Source organism: Protomyctophum bolini (assembly GCF_963924005.1).
Source record: "Protomyctophum bolini genome assembly, chromosome: 17".
In the NCBI taxonomy this organism is placed as follows: Eukaryota; Metazoa; Chordata; class Actinopteri; order Myctophiformes; family Myctophidae; genus Protomyctophum; species Protomyctophum bolini.
The window spans coordinates 39,520,676-39,539,923 of NC_137878.1; the positions used below are offsets into that span (position 1 = coordinate 39,520,676).

Here is a 19,248-nt window from a genome sequence, read left to right on the forward strand (position 1 = left end):
CTATATAGATAACAGCTTTGAGTACAAATCGCGAGCGTGCGTGCGTGCGAGCGAGCAAGCGTGCGTGCGTACGTGTATAGGAAGCAGGAGGGGGAGGAGAGGAGATAGAGAGAGAGAGAGAGAGAGAGGCACAGTTTGTCCCAAAATGACAACAAAGGATCGCACAGTTCCTCCCGTTGGTTTATATCACAAGCAAGCAAGCAAGCAAACTGCAGCAAAGTTTTTGGTTCCAACTTGCGTTGGAACAAAAAAACCGAAACACCACAAAGAAGAAGGGACGGCCTCTCGACTCGAGACACAGCTGCGTTTGTGAGCGCTGATGTAAATGGTTTTCCTTGTCATGCTGTGCTGCTTATGACTCCACAAGCAGCGCTGTACTGTTTCCATGATAATAACCCTAGAACACTAAACTGAACACGGGTGATTTTCACCCAGACAATTATAGTTTGGTACATTTTCATAATGTTTTGCTGGTGTCTGAGGTGGGTGGGTTTTTCAGTACCTCTAATCATTTTGTAGTTGTTATACGTCTCCACCAAAGAGGTCCAGGTGTTGTTTTGTGCAAAAGTGCATTATTGGCTATTTCCACTACCCTCAATGGTTTTTGTGCCAATTCGCTTATTTCCATCGAAATAAGTAAAGTAAAGTGTGCAGCATGGGACACTATTTACATTATGAAGAGAGGACATATACAAAAAGAAATAGCACAACACCCCAATGCCCCATTCAATGCAATGCAATGGTAGGGGGAATAGCCAATAAGGAGCTTCTGCACAAAATAACACCTGGACCTCTTTGGTGGGGACGTAACAACTACAAACAAAGGTAGTATGGAATTCTCCTTTAATGCCATACTCCAGAAGAAGAGAGATGATAACGGCTTGTTATCATAATTATGTAATGATAGCTTGTTTTCAGTATGCAACCAAGTGTAAAATTTGCTTGTTGTCTCAGTTTTAGTCACCATAGCTTAGCTTTCATTTAGTTTCCATTTCAAGTTCACACAACAAGCAGTTATCATCTCTCTTCTTCTGACTAAAATGTGACTCAAAATGTGACTCAAACTAAATGTAAACTATTCAATATATGTGCGGACTTTTAAATGATAGTGGATTTTAGATTTGAGTTTTACACCATTTGGATCTTTAGATATAGGCTATTGCATTTTAGATTTGAAGTTTTATATTTGTGATCGGCAAAATAATTCAGTGTTTTTAATGGCACCTGTCTTTTGAAACCTGTGATCATGCTGAAAGTTGAATAAACGTAAACATAAACATTCAAGAGACTTTGACTAAAATTATAAATCTAAATTTGCTGCCAAAAACACTGCTTGAGAAACGGGGTTCACCTTTTGTTTTATGGGCCCAAAAATATGAGAGAAGTGATTTGTTAAGATATAAAATATAAAATGATAAAAATGGATATATGTTTTGTTAAAAGGAGCTTTTTGTTGTGGCAGATTTAATTTGTCAAGCTTGGGAGAGAAGACAGAATACTATGTAATTCAATGTATTATGAATATAGTCTTAATTTATTTTTCCTTTTTTTAAATTTGTTATCGTATGGTACTGTATTGTATTGTATTGTAGTGTATTGTCGGTATTGTATTATCTTTTCTGTAAAGTTTTGGTAGTGTAATGTATTGTATTTATTATTTTCTTGTGTAGTTTTGTTTCATTAATCAGTAGTTGTAGTAGCCATGGGGTATTCTAAGCGGTGGATATTGCTCTTGTCTTCATGTCTTTATGTATGTAAATTGTCTTGTTCTTTGTGTTTATGTCAAATGTGTGTTCTGCATACTTGGCTGCTGGGTCACAAGACACATTTCAGTGTGAACTGACAATAAAGTACTATCTCATATCATTCAATCAATCAATCAATCAATGAACCAATCAGCGTACCTGGGGTGTGGTCATGTAGCCTATGAGGCGTTCCAGCTCCGTGGCGAAGGACGGCCCACCTGCTGCCCAGGGCTGTAGCTCCACCCCCTGGCCCCGCCCCTGCACGCATGCACGAACGAACACACACACACACACACACACACACACACACACACACACACACACGTTAATACGTGGTTTTCTTGTGTACAGTATATACGTGCAGTACATAGTCAGGATTCCACAGGGGTCATGAGGTCAAAGCATTGCATAGATAATGCGCAGGAATGTGTGTGTGTGTGTGCGCGTGTGTGTGTGTGTGTGTGTGTGTGTGCGTGTGTGCGTGTGCGTGCGCTCCCAGGTGGGTATAGGTAGCGGGGATGAAGTACCTACCGTGACCCCCCCCCCCCCCCCCCCCCCCCCCCCCCCCCTGTGGCCCCCCAGTGCAGCCAGTGACATGCACGCCTGAGGCACTGTGCACATACACACACACACACACACACACACACACACACACACACACAACACGTGCGCGCACACACGCACACACACGCTTGCAGAGACCTTGGTGCTTGTGGTGACGGAGACAAGAGTGAGTCAGAGGAGTTTAGCCTTGGGCGAGGGAGAGGGGGGGGGTGAGAGAGATAGGGAGAGAGAGATAGGAAGAGAGAGAGGGGGGGGAGATAGAGAGAGAGTCATATTTTGAGTCATACTGTGTTTGTATCATTCATACACTGTATGTAATGCAGTGATGTGGCAATGCTTGTCAAAAAGGTAAATGGTGCATTTATATAGCGCCTTCATCCAAGGCGCTTACATAGATGGTGCATTACATTCACCCACACATTCACACACCGATGGCGGCGGAAACCATGCAAGGCACCAACCTGCACATCAGGAGCAATTAGGAGGTTCAGAGTCTTGCTCAAGGACACTTTGACACTAACTCTGGGGGAGCCCACAGGGTTCGAACTGGGAACCTTGGAGTTACCACCTGGCCACTCTTACCGCTGAGCCACCGCCGCTTTATTTATTATTTATTTATTTGACAGGGACAAAGCTCATTAATCAACATGTCAGTTTCCACATCAATGTAAATGGGCCAGAGTTAGCCGAAGCTAAATTTCATCTGTAGTCCCTGCAGGGCAGGCTCTTAAAAAATGAATGATAAAAAGAAGGACAAAGTGTAGTGTGCCTGCACACAACACCATGCGTTGATGCCATGTGTGCATATATGTGCAGGCACCCAACACTACGTCCATACAAAAACACAGTACAGTACAGTACAGGAACAGATCGACATGGTACAGGGGACAGAACAACGGCAAGTGAAGTGAGAAATGACACCGGTGATGAATACTAAATAGTGCGATATGGAGAGACAGAGAGAGAGGCAGAGAGAGAGAGAGAGAGAGAGAGAGGGAGGGAGAGAGGAGAGATGGAGAGGCAGAGAGAGGCAGAGAGAGAGAGAGAGAGAGAGAGAGAGAGAGAGAGAGAGAGAGAGAGAGAGAGAGAGAGAGAGAGAGAGAGAGAGAACAGAACAGCTGTGGGGTCAGTGGGTCTCCCACCTGTACAGTCATGTCATGTCAGTAGCTAATAGCAGTGTGTTAAGCATGCTGTGTCTCTAATTCTCAGAACCTTGCGGTGCTTTTCCCCGGAACCATTAAACCATTAAAAACCCCTTTTAGACTCGAGGATCTACACATCCTGACAGTTCTCTGATGTTTCTATGGCGTACTCAAACATTCTCACGTCGACAAGAATATTATGTAATTGGCCGCCGACCCCCATCTGAAAATGTGTTGTTCCAGGGACAGGTACATAGAATTTGATCTATTGAAGATTCTGACCTTCAAATGAACATCATTTTAGTTTTGATTGTATTGCTGTATTGTTGTATTGTTCTTTCTGCTTTTGCAATGTAAACGTATGTTTTCTCATGCCAATTGAATTGACAGAAGCAAAGATTTGAGTTAAAAACGTTCCCTCTGCAAGAATATACAGTATGTTAAAAAGATTTGCGTCCACATTTTCACGATTTTTTCAAAAATATAGATCTACAAGCTCCTATTAATAACTGGCCCGTTTTCAACGGCCTGTAGCAGGCGCTGTGATACTCGCAGTCGGGTCTTTCCACCACCGACCCAGAGAACTACGACCGGTCAAGACAACCACACACAGCAGCTTGTCACTGAGACATATTATGATATATATGACTCTTCAAAGACACGATAAAACCCTGGCAGTACGCCATTAATTAATGGCTGGCGGATTAAGAGTTAAAAAAAATGCTCAATGCAGACAGCAAGTGGATTCATGAATGTATGTACTGTATATAGACAATATTTTAGGCCAATAAAAAAAAGACTATGTACCAAATTTCCCACTTTAAACAAAAGAACGGCTGCCGGACTAATTCAAACTATCAATCATGTTTGATGGGGACTGTCTCAAGGACCCCTGGGGGGTACAGGCTGCACGATTAAGCGTTATCCCATTAGCATTGGTACAGTATGGCACTAAATGATAGCTCTCTCTCTCTCTGTGTCTCTCTGTGTCTCTCTGTGTGTGTGTGTCTCTCTCTCTCTCTCTCTCTCTCTCTCTCAAATTATAATTTTAATTAACTTTACTGACTCTGTCTGTCTGTCTGTCTGTCTGTCTGTCTCACCTTTCTCTCTGTCAATTAACTCTAATTTAATGAGCTTTATTGGCACACCAAACAACACCGTGCGTGCGCGCGTGCACATACATTCAGAGCAACAGTCTTAGGGTCAGGGTTGGAGGTATGGAGGTAGGTCTTAGGGTCAGGGTTGGAGGTATGGAGGTAGGTCTTAGGGTCAGGGTTGGAGGAATGCCTGCATGCTTTCTTGGTGTTGCATGCTCATGTCTCAAAAAGGGCTTAAAAATGTCAACATGGCAACAAACAAACAACGCACACGTTTGCATTGGGCCCTAATAAAAAAGGGAAACAGATCCAGTTTGCATTGGGTCTTAATAAAAAAGGGAAACAGATCCCGCAAGACTTGAAAAGTGTATTAAGACTCAAGGATGATTCCACAAATGTCTTCTATTCAAAATCATGACAGTATTCTGAACAGCCTTCATGTTTCTAATTTCTATGTCAGTGGTTCTCTGCATTTTCATGTCAAGGACCCCCAAGAATATAATGTAATTGGCCCGCCGACCCCCATCTGAAAATATGATAGCTCATAGATCTGCTTTCAAAATGCTGTTAAACTGGGGGGGGTCCTTGAAATGAAAGTGGTTGAGAATCACTGCTAGAGCTGTATAAAGATCTTCTCTCATGGGGGGTCCCTGGCATATCTCTTCAAACGGGGGTCCGCGGGCTAATGAGTGTCTATTTGGAGGGGTGTCTATTTGACGTGGGAACCACTGGCCTGTATCCTGCGGTCTCTCCTAACCTGGAACCCCTGGCCTGTATCCTGCGGTCTCTCCTTACCTGGAACCCCTGGCCTGTATCCTGCGGTCTCTCCTTACCTGGCGTCGTGCGGTGGGCGTCTCGTTCTCGTCGTCGTATCCTCGACGTGCTCCGGCGTCCTCCTCGCCTCTCCTCCTCTTCTCCACGCCACCATCGCCACCTTCCTCATCGTCCTCGTCATCATCGTCGTCCAGAAGGTCCGGTGGTCCCGGGGCGGAGGAGGAGGAGACGGGACCCCCGTGGTGCCGCCGATGGAGGGGCGAGGGAGGAGGAGGAGGGGGAGGGGCGAGGCTCCTCTCCGGTTCGATGCTGATGACGGAGAAGGAGATCATCCGATGCCCCCCCCCTCCTCCTCCTCCTCCTCCTCCTCCTCCCCCGGCCTCCTCCTCCTCCCACCACCCCCCTCCTCCTCCTCCCCCCCCTCCCCCCCTGGAGGCGGAGCCTCCTCCTCCGCCCAGCCCGCCGAACCCCACCCACAGCTGGAGGAGCAGCAGGAAGAGGAGGACCGGCGGGATGACGGAGGACGCCAGCGACCGGCGGAGGGAGGCCGGCGGGAGGCCGGAGGAGCACGCCGCCCCCGCCCCCTGCAGCATATCACCTATCACCATACCGCTTATCACCTAATACCATTACCGCTGCTCTGGTGGTACACCTCTCTCTACGTCACGTCACCTCCACGAAGCAAAGAAGACCCCCAGCTAGGAGCGGCACGCACACATACACTCTCTCTTGCTCCTCCTGCATGTATTTCGCCCCGAACCTGCTGCAGTCCCAGCTTTGACCAGTAGGGGGGAGGGGGGGGTGGTGAGGTTTGATGTTGGCCAGCCAGCCAGCCAGCCGCTCTGAGGGGCTTCTCGACACCTAAGGCTGTTGTTCCTCTGTCTCTGTTCCTGCTGTTGCTGCTACCGCCAGCCCGCCGGACATCATTAAATCCTCTCTGAAACAAAAGCCTCCTCTCTGTAGGACCAGGACAGACCAGGACAGACGGACTGACCAGGACAGACCAGGACAGACCAGGACAGGACAGACGGACTGACCAGACGGACCGCCACCGTGGGAGACTAGATGAAAGTGAGACAGAGAGAGAGAGAGAGAGAGAGAGAGAGAGAGTGCCCTGCGGTTGGAGGAGGAGGAGAGTCTTGTCCACAGCTGGAAGGAACACACACTCCCCTCCTTTCTTCTCCCTTTCGGCCCTCGGGCTACGACCTACGGGGGGGGGGGGTCAGACAGAAAACACTAAAACACACAGTGGTCGTGGGACTGCATCGGTGGTGACTCAGCAGCAGCATTCCTTCTGGTCAGAGGCCTGGGCAGGCGGTGACCGTTTATATATATATTGTATATATATTGTATTATACATGGTATCTACTGATTATTCCAATCAAGCCATTTCATTTTATAGATATTCCACTGTTACTTTCTTAGCTTACGCATGTTTCATGATAGATGCTTTTTATGTGATGTATTCCCATGCTTTTTTTGTTCTTGCTTAATGTAAATCGCTCTGGATTAAGAGCGTCTGATAAATGCCTAAATTGTAAATTGTAAACTGTGATTGATTCACTCTCCGATTAGTTTATATGTATAGTTTCATTATATAGATATTCCACTGTTATGTTCTTAGCTTACGCATGTTTCATGATAACTATACTTTTATATAATTATGTGATGTATTGCCATGCTTTTTGATCTTGCTTATTGTAAATCGCTCTGGATTAAGAACGTCTGATAAAATGCCTAAATTGTAAATTGTAAGACATTAGTGCTTTCTTGGGTTATGAATCTTCTTCCTCTCAGACCTTGTTGAACTGTACTTTCCTGGTGAAGTATTCGATAAATCACTGGCTGGTTGTTGTTTTCATTGATTGATTGATTGATTGATTGATTGAGTACTTAATCAACACAGTTTGCAAATAGTAGCCTACAGTGGTATACGATTGCACAACGGTGCCGGTAAGAGACAACACAAGAAAAAGCCCAGAGGGCTAGTTTCTTTCCATTGTGGTTCTGTCTGTGCTATTCAATTAATTCACTGGCAGGCAGGCAGGCAGCCACAGGTTAAATAACGTAGGATAACAGTTTAACATAACAGTTTTACATAAACTAACTAACTAATAACATTTAAATAACGTATAGGATAACAGTTTTACAATAGCATGATTATGCTAATGAATAATGGGATCTACAATGGATGTGTATAATATAACAGTGTTGTTTTTGGCAGCAAAATTTGCTGCAAAATTTGCTAGCTTTAGTCATATAGTCTCTTCAATAGTTTTCATTCAGTTTTAGTCACATTTTAGTCACCTGGAATGTTTTAGTGTTGGTCTAGTTTTAGTCGACTAAATGTCATCAAGATTATAGTCGACTAAAATGTATTTGGCGTTGAAATGGCTGATTGCACACATGCTGAAAAAAGCCGATCTACAAGCTCACACGTGACGTGTTGTGAGCTTGTAGATCTGCTATTTCCAGCATGCAACCAACTGTAAAATGACTCATACAGGATATCTTGTCCACTAGTCCCTACCTAACATTCTAGTCTAGTTTCTATTCGTTGACAAAATCCTCTCCTCTCCTCTCCTCTCCTCTCCTCTCCTCTCCTCTCCTCTCCTCTCCTCTCCCCTCCCCTCCCCTCCCCTCCCACCATACGGTGGAATGTCACACAGCAAACACAAGTCCCCAGGCCACGTCTGAGTCTATTTAGCCAGACTGACTGTTGACAACACGACCGTACACAATGCAACACACACACACACACACACACACACACACACACACACAATACAACACACAATGCAACACACAATGCAACACACACACACACACACACACACACTCTCCCCGTTATGGCCACAACAAACACACACGCGCGCACAAGCGCATGCACACACACACAAAGAAAAAACCTCTCCTCATTTCCAACAAAGACGAGTGTTTTGATGAAGTCAAGGGGACATGTTTTTCTCTTCATTCTAGTCGTCATTGTTGAACACCTTGTACTGTTTCACAACCACACCACCACACAGCAGCACACACACACGCACACACACACACACCACACAGCAGCACATGCGCACACACACACGCACACAGTCGCACACACACACGCAGCAGCACAGCCTCACAGCCCGACGGCTGCAAATCTCCCCCTTCCCTCCTTTTCCTGAGTTACGATTTCAGCGCACGTTCCATCTCCTTCTCTCTCTCTCTCTCTCTCTCTCTCTCTCTACATCTCCTTCTCTCTCTCTCTACATATCCTATCTCTCTCTCTCTCTCTCTCTCTCTCTAATCCATTCCTGTCTCTCTCCCTTCTTTTCACTCCCGTTGGGTTTCCGTGTCCTCGACTGAACTGGATTTCACTCACACACACACACACACACACACACACACACACACACACACACACACACACACACACACACACACACAGTCTCTCAAACAGATTGCATGGGCAGAGCAGACTAGTGCCTTGAGAGATGCATACATTAGACACACACACACACACACACACACACACACACACACGCACACACACACACACACACACACACACACACACACACGCACGCACGCACGCACGCTCAACTCCTCAAAAGAAAGTGCACGTTCCAGACCAGACTTTTGTTTTTTACCAATGGCAAGAACAGAATGTGTATTTAAATATTTTGCACCTCAGATACATACATGATATGTAACAGACATATACAATTGTTTTTTTTTTCTTTCTTTTCTTAATCATCACAAAAACCACTAAACAACACAAGACCACAGAAAAAAGAAGAAGAGAGAGGGAGAGAGAGCGAACGAAAGAGAGAGAGAGAGAGAGAGAGAGAGACCCCCCAACCCCCCCCCCCCCCTCCCCAATCTGACCCCATGTCTATAGGGGAGGGGACCACTTCTTCTGACCCCGCCACGCACACACGCACGCCCAAACACACACACACACACACACACACACACACACACACACACGCACGACAACGCACACACACACACGCACACGAAACAGCACTGCGGGACCATCACACACTCGTACTGTATTAACCGCCACCATCTTGTCTGACACGCACACGCACGCACACACACACACACGCACACATGCACACACAGAGGAAACAACGGGTCTCTTTGGGGGGGGGGGGGGGGGGGGGGGGGGGTCATCGAGTGACTTCAATGTCTCTTTATCCCTTGTAGTTCAAAAACACAGCGAAAAACACAGGATGTGGAACTGGAGGAGTCTCCATGCTGAAGACCCCCCCCCCCTCCCCTCCACATAAACCTGGGGGGGGGGGGGGGGGTGCACCCTGTTGGGGGAGGGGGAGGGGATGGGGAGGGGTCCTCCTGGACAAGGACTCTCTATGTACAGAATGCTGGTATTTTCAAGAGCTGATACCGTTTCTCCACTTTTGTCTCGTCGAAGCATAACACAGAGGAGCGGGGGGGGGGGGGTGGGCAGGGGTGTGACAGGGAGTGTGTGTGTGTATGTGGGGTGTGGGGGGGTGTAAGCAGAGACCACCCCTTTATAATAACCCATTTTTCATCCGGTGTCAATTAGTGATGCACCCAAGTGATATTCGTCCGCAGAAAATATTCAGCAGAAAATGGCAAAAAAATAACATTTTCGGCCTATTGGGTATAGGCAGAAAATATATCACCGAAATAGTGTATGCAATTAATGCATTCAAAAGAGCTGAATAAATGTTTAATAGTGATTATTATTTAAGTTTTGCCATAACCATTTATTTTGCGGTACGGCCATGACAGCAATGGTAGGAAAAAATATATATAATATTAATCATATTCGGATATTCAGTTTTCGGCCAATGATGTCCCTTTCGGTGCATCCACTAATTGCCTGTAATCCATTCCTGGGATCTACTAGAGGGCTCCATTTTCGTCATCGCTAAACCACCTTATCCCTCAACTTCTTTGTGCCTTTTTTTTCTTTTACTATTTTGAAATAGTTCAACTAGCCCAGGGGTCGGCAACCCAAGATGTTGAAAGAGCCATTTTCGACCAAAATTCAAATTCAAAATCTATCTGGAGCCGCATTTTTTTAAACGCATTATAATGCTTTATTATCTCCCGGGTTGCAACGAAACGTTTGAAGTCCACGAACTGGGCAGGGTTGGGAGCACTTCGGGGGGGCACAAGACAAGAGGGGCGAGCATCGTACTGGCTTGGAATGGAGCGCGCGGGGACGAGAGTGCTGGTTTTAACAGTGGCGCGGGGGGGACAGGGGGACAGGGACAGGGGGACGGGGGGACGGACACAGAGAGAGAGACAGAGAAAGAGCAGTTAAGATACAGAATCGTCCGTAATGCAGGCGCGGTGTCTTCGGACTGACTGGTTGGTGAAGGTTTGGTGACGATTGCGTTGCGTAAAATCCGTTGCGTTGCGTTGCGGTGGGAGCCGGAGGAGTGATGAAGTCATCATGTCTGTCTGTCTGTCCGTCCGTCCGTCCGTCCGTCCCTCCCCAGTCAGCTCCTTGAGGCCATGACCTCACTCCAGCTGTGTGAGTGTGTGTGCGTGTGCATGTGTGTGTGTGTGTGTGTGTGTGTGTGTGTGTGTGTGTGTGTGTGTGTGTACTGTATGCCTTTATGTGTGTATGTGTATAGGTAGATGCATATACAAATACTTGTGCGTCTGTGTGTGTTTGTGTGTGTGTGTGTGTGTGTGTGTGTGTGTGTGTGGCCTCAAGTTAGGGAGAGCACATGCATGCGTGTGTGTGTGTGTCTCCGTGCGTGTGTGTGTCTGAATCCAGGTCTGCGTGTGCGTGTGTTTCTGTGTGTGGTGTGTGTCTGTGTGCGTGTGTTTCTGCGTGTGGTGTGTGTCTGTGTGCGTGTGTTTCTGTGTGTGTGTGTGCGTGTGTGTGCGTGTGCATGCTTTTAGGTGTTGCGGTGGGTCTCTTGATTGTCATTGCTGGAGAATCAAAGCTTTTCATGTCCAAAACTTGGTAGCTATAAATTCTCACCCATTACGTTCGACAGTCTCTTACGAAGACAGTCCTTTCCTTACAAAGACAGTCTCTCACAAAGACAGTCCTTCCTTATAAAGACAGTCTCTCACAAAGACAGTCTCTCACAAAGACAGTCCTTCCTTACAAAAAAAAGGTATTTTTTTTTTCTCCAAATATGTAAAAGCTTGGATTGAAATGTGTCTGAAACGGAAGCAGAGAGAGAGAGAGAGAGAGAGAGAGAGGGAGAAAGAAAGAACAGGGTTAAAATGTGTCGGTCGGAATAAATGAAAAACCTTGGTTCCATCTGTGATGATGATTGCAGGTGAAAGGTACCGTACAATCGAAAACAAAAAATAAATTACAGTTTTCGGAACTGCAATTTTGTTCACACCACACTCTAATAGCATGTTTTCTGTGGTCCTTTAAATGCTTTTTGAAAGCATTAAAAAAAAAAAATGCTAGACACACAAAAACAAATCCAGGGTATATCGTTTTCTGAAAACTCTCTAGTCTGACAGTTGACATTTCTGACAACAACCGGTGTTGCCAGACGCTCATTCATTAAGAGACTTTCGTGGGAGGATGTGTTTTTTTCCTAATGCACAAAAAATTGCATACACGGTATTTCCGTTCTGATTTTAGAGCCGAAACTGAATAGTCAAAGAAACCAGGGTTACCTTTCGCAAAACATACTGATTTGTTGTGATGACGTGATCAAAATGTAATCATGTCTTTTGCCATTATCATGTAGCTCTACAACAAATGCACGGCCATGACAGCAATGGTACAAAATCTGGCAAAAAAAATAATATATACGTATAATATAAATGTTATTCGGCTATTCGGTATTCTGTTTTCGGCCTAACTGTTTCCTATAATCGGTATTTGGTTTCGGCCAATAATCTCCCATTCGGTGCATCCCTATATTTTAGTCATCTGAAATGTTTTAGTGTTTAGTGTCTAGTTCCGGTCGACTAAATATCATAATAATTAGAGTGAGAGAGTCCACAGTTGATTCAGTCGATTTTTTGGCAGGCGTTGATGGATGCATGCTGAGAATAACCGAGCTTGTAGATCTGCTAATATTTTCAGAGCACCCATAAGTACGACCAAACATACCTGCCTTTCTCTTGTGACTTTTTCTTGACTATTTTTTTTATCCGTTGCCGGAATTGTCAATATATTTAGTCTTTATCATCATCGCTTATAGTTTTCATGTAGCTTATATAAGCTTTTCCTAAAGGTAGTTTATTTAAGCTCAGTTTATATAAGCTTTTCCTAAAGGTAGTTTTCCTAAAGGTAGTTTATATAAGCTCAGTTTATATAAGCTCACGCCTATCTTGGCTATTAGCGGCGATATGGGATGGATGCCCGTAAATATCAGACACAAAGGTGAGATGTTGAGACTTTGGAATAGACTTGTTAATATGTCTGATGACAGACTGACCAAAAAGATTTTTAACTGGGACATTTCTAATGGTTACCCCTGGGCTAATGAAGTAAAGTCTTTATTCTTTAAGAATAATTCATCATTTATTTATTTAAATAGACTATGCTGTAATATTCATGAAATACAGAACTATATGTTCCTTGGGTTTAAGGAGAGTTGGGCCGTTGAATTATGGTACAAACCAAAACTAAGAACATATCGTCTTATTAAAAATAATTATGGCCCTGAACCTTATGTCACACAAAATATATCCAAAAGTCAGAGATCTTTTTGTGCACAGCTGCATTCTGGGACCTTACCATTAGCTTTAGAAACGGGTAGATTCATTGGTACTCCTGAGGAGGACAGAGTCTGTCTAGTGTGTGATTTGAAAGAAATTGAAAATGAAATTAATTTTTAGTTTTACTGCCCATTATATGAAGAATTAAGACATGTATTATTTTGTAAAATGAACAACCATCTGTGCTAACTTTTTCTGGTTGGAGGACTATGAAAAACTGGAGTTTGGTTTTAGGAAAAAGGTATTTTTGCGTTAGCAGACTTTTTATGCAAAGCGTGGGAAAGAAGGCAGAATGTTTTGTTTGTGTCTTGTACACAATGCAATATTGAAGCAATGATATGGTGTGTCCTGTAAGTCCATGTGGGCTGGGCGCCTTTGGTGCATGACACAAAAATAGAGAATCTATCTACAGTATCTATCATATAGTCGACGACATAAATAAATAACCAAAACAGTGGCGGCGGGCTCACCTCGGTGGACTACAGGCTGGTGACGCTGAAGCTGTCGTCACTGGCGGGGTCCAGGAGCTGGCACAGCACCCCCCCACCTCCCCCTCCCCCCCCTCGGGGGGTACTACCCGCCTGAGGGGGGGTAGCGGTGGTGGTGGGGGTGGCCCCCCCCTCCCCCTGCAGCCACCATGCCCTGGTGGTACGGATGACCGTAGCCCCCTCCTCCTCCTCCTCCTCCAAGTTCATCCTGGGGGTGATGGTGGGGGTGGTGGTGGGGGTGCGAGGAGGAGGAGGAGGGAGGGGGCGACGCGTCTAGGGCGCCCCCTAGGGGTGACTTGTTGTTGTTGCTGTTGTTGAGAGAGTACGGAGAGAGAGGACCCTGCTGTCGGACCCCCGCTGTGCTCATGTGGTGGTGGTGGAGGTGGGACGTCAGGGGGTCCCGTTGTTTGTTGCCCCCGCCCCCGGGAGAACGTCGCTCCTCGTAAAGGAGGGGGTGGGAGGAGGAGTGGGGGGAGTGGAGGAGCTGCGGGGGGTTGTTGTTGACGTTGTTGTTGTTGTTGGGGTGGTGGTGGGGGTGGGGGGGGTGATGGGAGTTGGCGTGCGCTGCCCCCGCCCCCCCCTGGGGGCTGCCCCCTTGGAGCGGGCTCATGTTGGGGTGGGGGTGCTGCGTGCTGTGGTTGAGCGGGTGGTGCGCGGCGTGCTGCTGCTGTGGCGGGCTGGGGAGGTTGGGGTTGGGGGGGCTGGCGTGGGGGTGGGGGTGGGAGGCGTTGTGTTGCTGCTGCGTGGAGGAGGAGGAGGAGGAGGAGGGGGTGGCGTTGTGGGGGCTGGGGCTGCCCGTCCCTCCGTACCAGTAGGGGGAGCTGCAGTAACTGGGGGACGAGTCGTACTGCGGGTAGGACGGGTCTTTGGGGGGATGGGGAGGAGGAGGGGGGGGTGGCGGTGGGGGGCGGTGCGGGGGGCTCAGCGCGGCCGTCCCCCCTCCCCCTCCTCCTCCGCCACAGTGGGGCGTCATGAGCCGCGGCGAAGGCGAGCAAGACGGCGAAAAGGTCCGGTTTTGGACGGCGTGGTGTTGGTGTTGTTGTTGTTGGTGTTGGTGGTAGGAGGAGGGGGTGGTGGGGGGGGCGTGGGGGAGGAGAGGAGGAGGAGGGGTGGGCTTGGGCGGGTAGGGGGGCGAGGAGACGCCCCCGGCGGGGGAGAGCGAGGACGAGTTGGACTCGTTGTAGAGCGACGGGTAGCGCTCCTCGGACGTGGGCGTGGAGGACGGAGGGTACGGGGACGGGTACTCGCCACCGCCGCAGGGGTCCGGAGGGTAGCCCCCGCCCACCCCCATCCCCATCCCCCCCAACGCCGCGGGGTTGGGGGCGGCGGCCAGCGGGGACAGACTGCTGCTGTCCCCGCTGTAGTAGTCTAGCCCCTCCCCGTGGAACAGCCCGGGCGGCGAGGGACCGCCTCCTCCTCCTCCTCCTCCGCCTTTACCTTTGGCCCGGCCTTTGGCCCCGCCCCTCTCTCTCTGACACGGAGACAAGCCCCCCCTGGCCCCTCCTCCTCCTCCTCTGGAGCCCCGGGGCCGTCCTCCGGACCCCCTCTTGGGCCCCGGGTGGTTGTGGGTAATGGGCGTGGGAGAGGGGCTGGACGGCGAGGAGTCCGACGGGGGTCCGCCTCCTCCTCCCGTGGCGTGGGGCGGGGCTCCGCCCTCTTTGTCCGCCTGCGGGGGCTCGGCGGCCGCACGTTTCCTGCGCCCGCGGCCCTGCTTGGCGCCCGTGGTGCCGGCTCCGCCCCCTCCTCCCGCCGCGGCCGCTGCGCCCGCCGCGCCCTGGAAGTATGAATGACACGTCACAATTATTGTGGCAGAAAAACAATTATAGTGATGAACGATTATCATTTATGATAATCAAAATATGCTTAAAACTTAAAATGACATTTAAATCACTTGCCAAACTAGAATGTCCTGAAAGGTGCTATATATAAATAAATATAGATAATAATAATAATATAAATAAGGTTTAACGTTATTAGGGATGTCTTTTGATTCTGCTCATTTGATTTTGAGTATCTGCCGATGCTGATTTCCCCCCCCCCCCCGATATATTTAGATTTTTTATAGAACACTTTATGCCATATCATAATAGTACAATCTCCCAATACACAGATAATATCCAGTCTAATATCACAATATGGATCATATAATATTGCCACTATAGAGCGCCGCAGTCCCACCCGCTTTCATGACGACACTAGGAACGAGTCATTCATTGAATTCAATTCAATTGAATTAAGGTGACTTGATTGATTGACATAAAAACGCCAGTGCCACGCTATTCCAACCCTCAGGTACATGTTTCTTAATGTATAATTTATTTCACTGGGTAGATCTTGTTGAGCTGGTCATTTTGAAAGTATAGCTCTCAAGTCCAAAAGTGTGGACACCCCTCTGCTCTATAGAGCGTCGCAGTCCCTCCCCCTTTCAGAACAACGAGTGGCCCAGGAAATAAATCCCAATGCATTTCTCCCCATAGGCATTTCTTAAAGTATTTATATAAAGACGGTTACGCCGCGGACAAAGCCAACTCGGATCGTGACAAATCATGACAATGAACACAATGTTTTGGGGCCGATCAAATCATTTCTAAGAAGAAAAACAAAACAAATAGTGTTGTGTCACCTGACTTTATTTTCTTCTTTCTATAATGATTTGATCGGCCCCAAAACATTGTGTTCATTGTCATGATTTGTCACGATCCGAGTTGGCTTTGTCCGAGGCGTATAAACCGTCTTTAAATAAATACTTTCAGAAATTCCTATGAGGAAAATGAACGGCGATTTATTTTCCGGATCTCTCGAGGGGGGGGGGGGGGGGGGGGGGGGGGGGGGGGGGCGGGACTGCGACGCTCCATCTATAGGGACGTCCCGATCATATTTCTTTGCTCCCGATCCTTAAGTTCTGACCTGGAAGAGCACGTTCTGGCTCCAGTTGTAGGACGGCCCGGCGGCGCTCTCATGCCAGTCCATCATTAGCTTCTCCAGACTGGACAGGCTGGACTGACCTCCGCTGCCCTCTCCTCCTCCTCCTCCTCCTCCTCCACTAGGGGGCGCCGACTCTTTGTGTTTGTAAGGCCCGCCCCCTCCTCCGCCACACCCGCCACCGCCGCCGCCGCCGCCCGAGCCCGGGCCGCCGCAGCCTGCCGGGCCCACGACGGGCCCCAGGTGGGAGGAGTCGGAGGAGGACTCCGACAGGCTCTCGGGGGGGAAGGGCTGCCGCTTGGCCTTCTGGGGGGTGTAGTTGGAGATGTCCAGGATGTCTTTGGACTCCACGGACGCCACGCCGCCACCAGGGGGTCCGTACTCGCCGTAGCCGCCGCCGTGGTGGTGGTGGTGGTACTGGGAGGAGCCCACGCTGTCCGCCGCCCAGCCGCCGTAGCCGTGTCTGAAACACACAATTCAATTCAATTCAAAGGAGCTTTATTGGCATGAGAAAACATACGTTTACGTTGCCAAAGCAGAAAGAACAATACAACAATACAGCAATACAATCAAAACAAAAATGATGTACATTTGAAGGTCAGAATCTACAATAGATGAAATTCTATGCACCGAGATCACTCGATGCAGGTATAGTGCAGGAATATACACAATGATTAGTCTTTAGGGTGGTTGTGTTCCATTTGATATCCTTCTCCTATCACAGCGACTCACAAATCTCGCTGCTGTGTTTGCACATTGTTGTACTTCGCCCAGCAGATATGGGAGTTTTTTTTGTCATTGGTCATGTTTTCAAAACCTCCGTGTGTGGTTGTAATCACACACGTAACACACATGATAATACAATGAGCTGTCTGTAGGCGTGTCTGAAACACACATGATAATACAATGAGCTGTCCGTAGTCGTGTCTGAAACACACATGATAATACAATAAACTGGACTGTTACCTGGACTGTAAATATAATAGCAATTAGTAATGGGGTTGTTTTTCTTTTGTCCACATAAGCTCTGATGAGTGGCTTACATTTGGATACACACTGCCGCCAACAAAATACTATTGATATTATAGAGCATCACAGTCCCGCCCCCTACCAGGGCCCAGGAAATGATTCTCCAGTTCATTTTCCCCTCATAGACATTTCAAAAAGTATTTATTTAAAGACCTTGTAAGCCTCGTGTACAAAGCCAACTCTTGTCGTGACAAATCATGACAACAAACACAATTTTCCCGGGGCTGAACAAATAATTCGAAAGAAGAAAACGGAAGGTTACAAAACTTTCTTCTTTGTAATTATTTGTTTGGTCCAAAATATTGTGTTTTTGTTGTCATGATTTGTCACGACAACAGTTGGCTTCGTACGGCGCTTAAAAGGTCTTTAAATAAATACTTTTTGTAATGTCTATGGGGGGAAAATGCATTGGGAATTATTTCCTGGGACTGGCGTCATCTTGTGGGGGTCCCTGGCATATCCTTTCAAATGGGGGTCCGTGGGCTGATAAGTGTCAATTTTGGGGGGTCCTTGACATGAAAAAGTTTAGGAAACAACTGCTCTAGACTGTCCACATAACCTGAGGCTGGTTAATATAATAGACACGTATAAATGCGTATGTTTGTGGATAAGTGTGATTGATTATTGGTGATTAGAGGAACTCCTCTACGCTTCCAAAACTCTCGGCAGTCATCTGCAGTTATCCGGTGATCAGTTTCAACTGGAAACAGATGTATAATGCTTTTTATTTTTATTTTTTCAAAGAATGAGATGCAGTATGTCAAATGCATTTGGCGATGTCTCCACCACCACAGCCAACAGCTGTGATGCGATGTGTGTGTGTGTGTGTGTGTGTGTGTGCGTGTGCATACGTGCGTGTGTAGGGCGTGGCAGAAAATTAACACTTAAAAATGAGCTACTATGCTGAAAAAAGTGGGAAAAAAATCCAAAACGCCTACGCATATAGTAGCACTTCCTTCCACTACTATTATCATGAATTCCATTGGTGATAAAGATAACTGTGTCAACACAGTATCATATTTCCCTGTGTGAGATGATTAAGGATGACTGATTTACTGTAAGCAGTCACACCTGGCCTGAGTCAAACTAGAACTGGACTCAGAGCGAACTGGGCGTGGCTTGCTGCACCTGTTGTGCATCATGGACTTGATCCAACAGGATGAATCAGTCGTCTCCACAAACACTGAAGGGAGAGCCTCTGTCCGGAGAGTGGAGAGATGTTATGCTCTCCTGTGTAACATGTCATATGTTGTGTTAATAGAGTTACTATTCATGGTGAACCGATCAACCAGGTATGTTCGTACAAATACCTAGGAGTAGTAATAGACCATCTTTTGTCATGGAAAGATCAGATTGATTCAGTGTGTAAGAAAACAAAGCAAAGAATCTACTTCCTTCGCCGTCTAAGATCCTTCGGTGCTAGTAGACGGATTCTCCTTTTGTTTTTCACTTCTGTTATTATGAGTGTTCTTCAGTACTGTAGTACCACCTGGTATGGATGTTTGTCTGCAGCCCTAAAGTCACAACTGCTGCAACAACTGAACATTTGTTCAAAGATTGTTGGACAACAACTTCAGAAACTTTATACATCCACGTATGATAACAGCATCCTAAGGTTAGCAAGGAATATCACCTCTAATACTAAGCATGTGTTGTATGGAGAATATAGGTTGCTAACCTCAGGAAGGAGATATGGTGTACCAGCATACAATAAGGTCAGACTAAAGAGGTCCTTTGTCTACCAGTCGACCTTGAGGCTTAATCAGGAGTTGTAGTAGCCACGGGGTAATCTAAG

The 19,248-nt window shown here is 47.2% G+C and overlaps 2 protein-coding genes across 2 annotated transcripts in view; both read right to left on the reverse strand.

The window, feature by feature from the left end:
• Positions 1–5,654, reverse strand: part of LOC308331770 (uncharacterized protein) — a gene marked incomplete at its 5' end in the record, with an annotated part of 10,445 nt that extends 4,791 nt beyond the window's left edge. The window contains 2 exons of the mRNA XM_080787264.1: positions 1,905–2,003; positions 5,382–5,654. Of these exons, the coding sequence (XP_080643390.1) occupies positions 1,905–2,003; positions 5,382–5,654 (372 nt within the window). The remainder of the gene's footprint in view (positions 1–1,904; positions 2,004–5,381) is intronic.
• A 4,260-nt stretch (positions 5,655–9,914) lies between these two features.
• Positions 9,915–19,248, reverse strand: part of ahdc1 (AT hook, DNA binding motif, containing 1) — a 64,235-nt gene continuing 54,901 nt past the window's right edge. The window contains exons 5-9 of the mRNA XM_080787265.1: positions 16,410–16,887; positions 14,209–15,276; positions 13,799–13,986; positions 13,485–13,710; positions 9,915–11,485 (exon numbers count right to left, since the gene is read on the reverse strand). Of these exons, the coding sequence (XP_080643391.1) occupies positions 13,494–13,710; positions 13,799–13,986; positions 14,209–15,276; positions 16,410–16,887 (1,951 nt within the window). The 3' untranslated portion in view covers positions 9,915–11,485; positions 13,485–13,493. The remainder of the gene's footprint in view (positions 11,486–13,484; positions 13,711–13,798; positions 13,987–14,208; positions 15,277–16,409; positions 16,888–19,248) is intronic.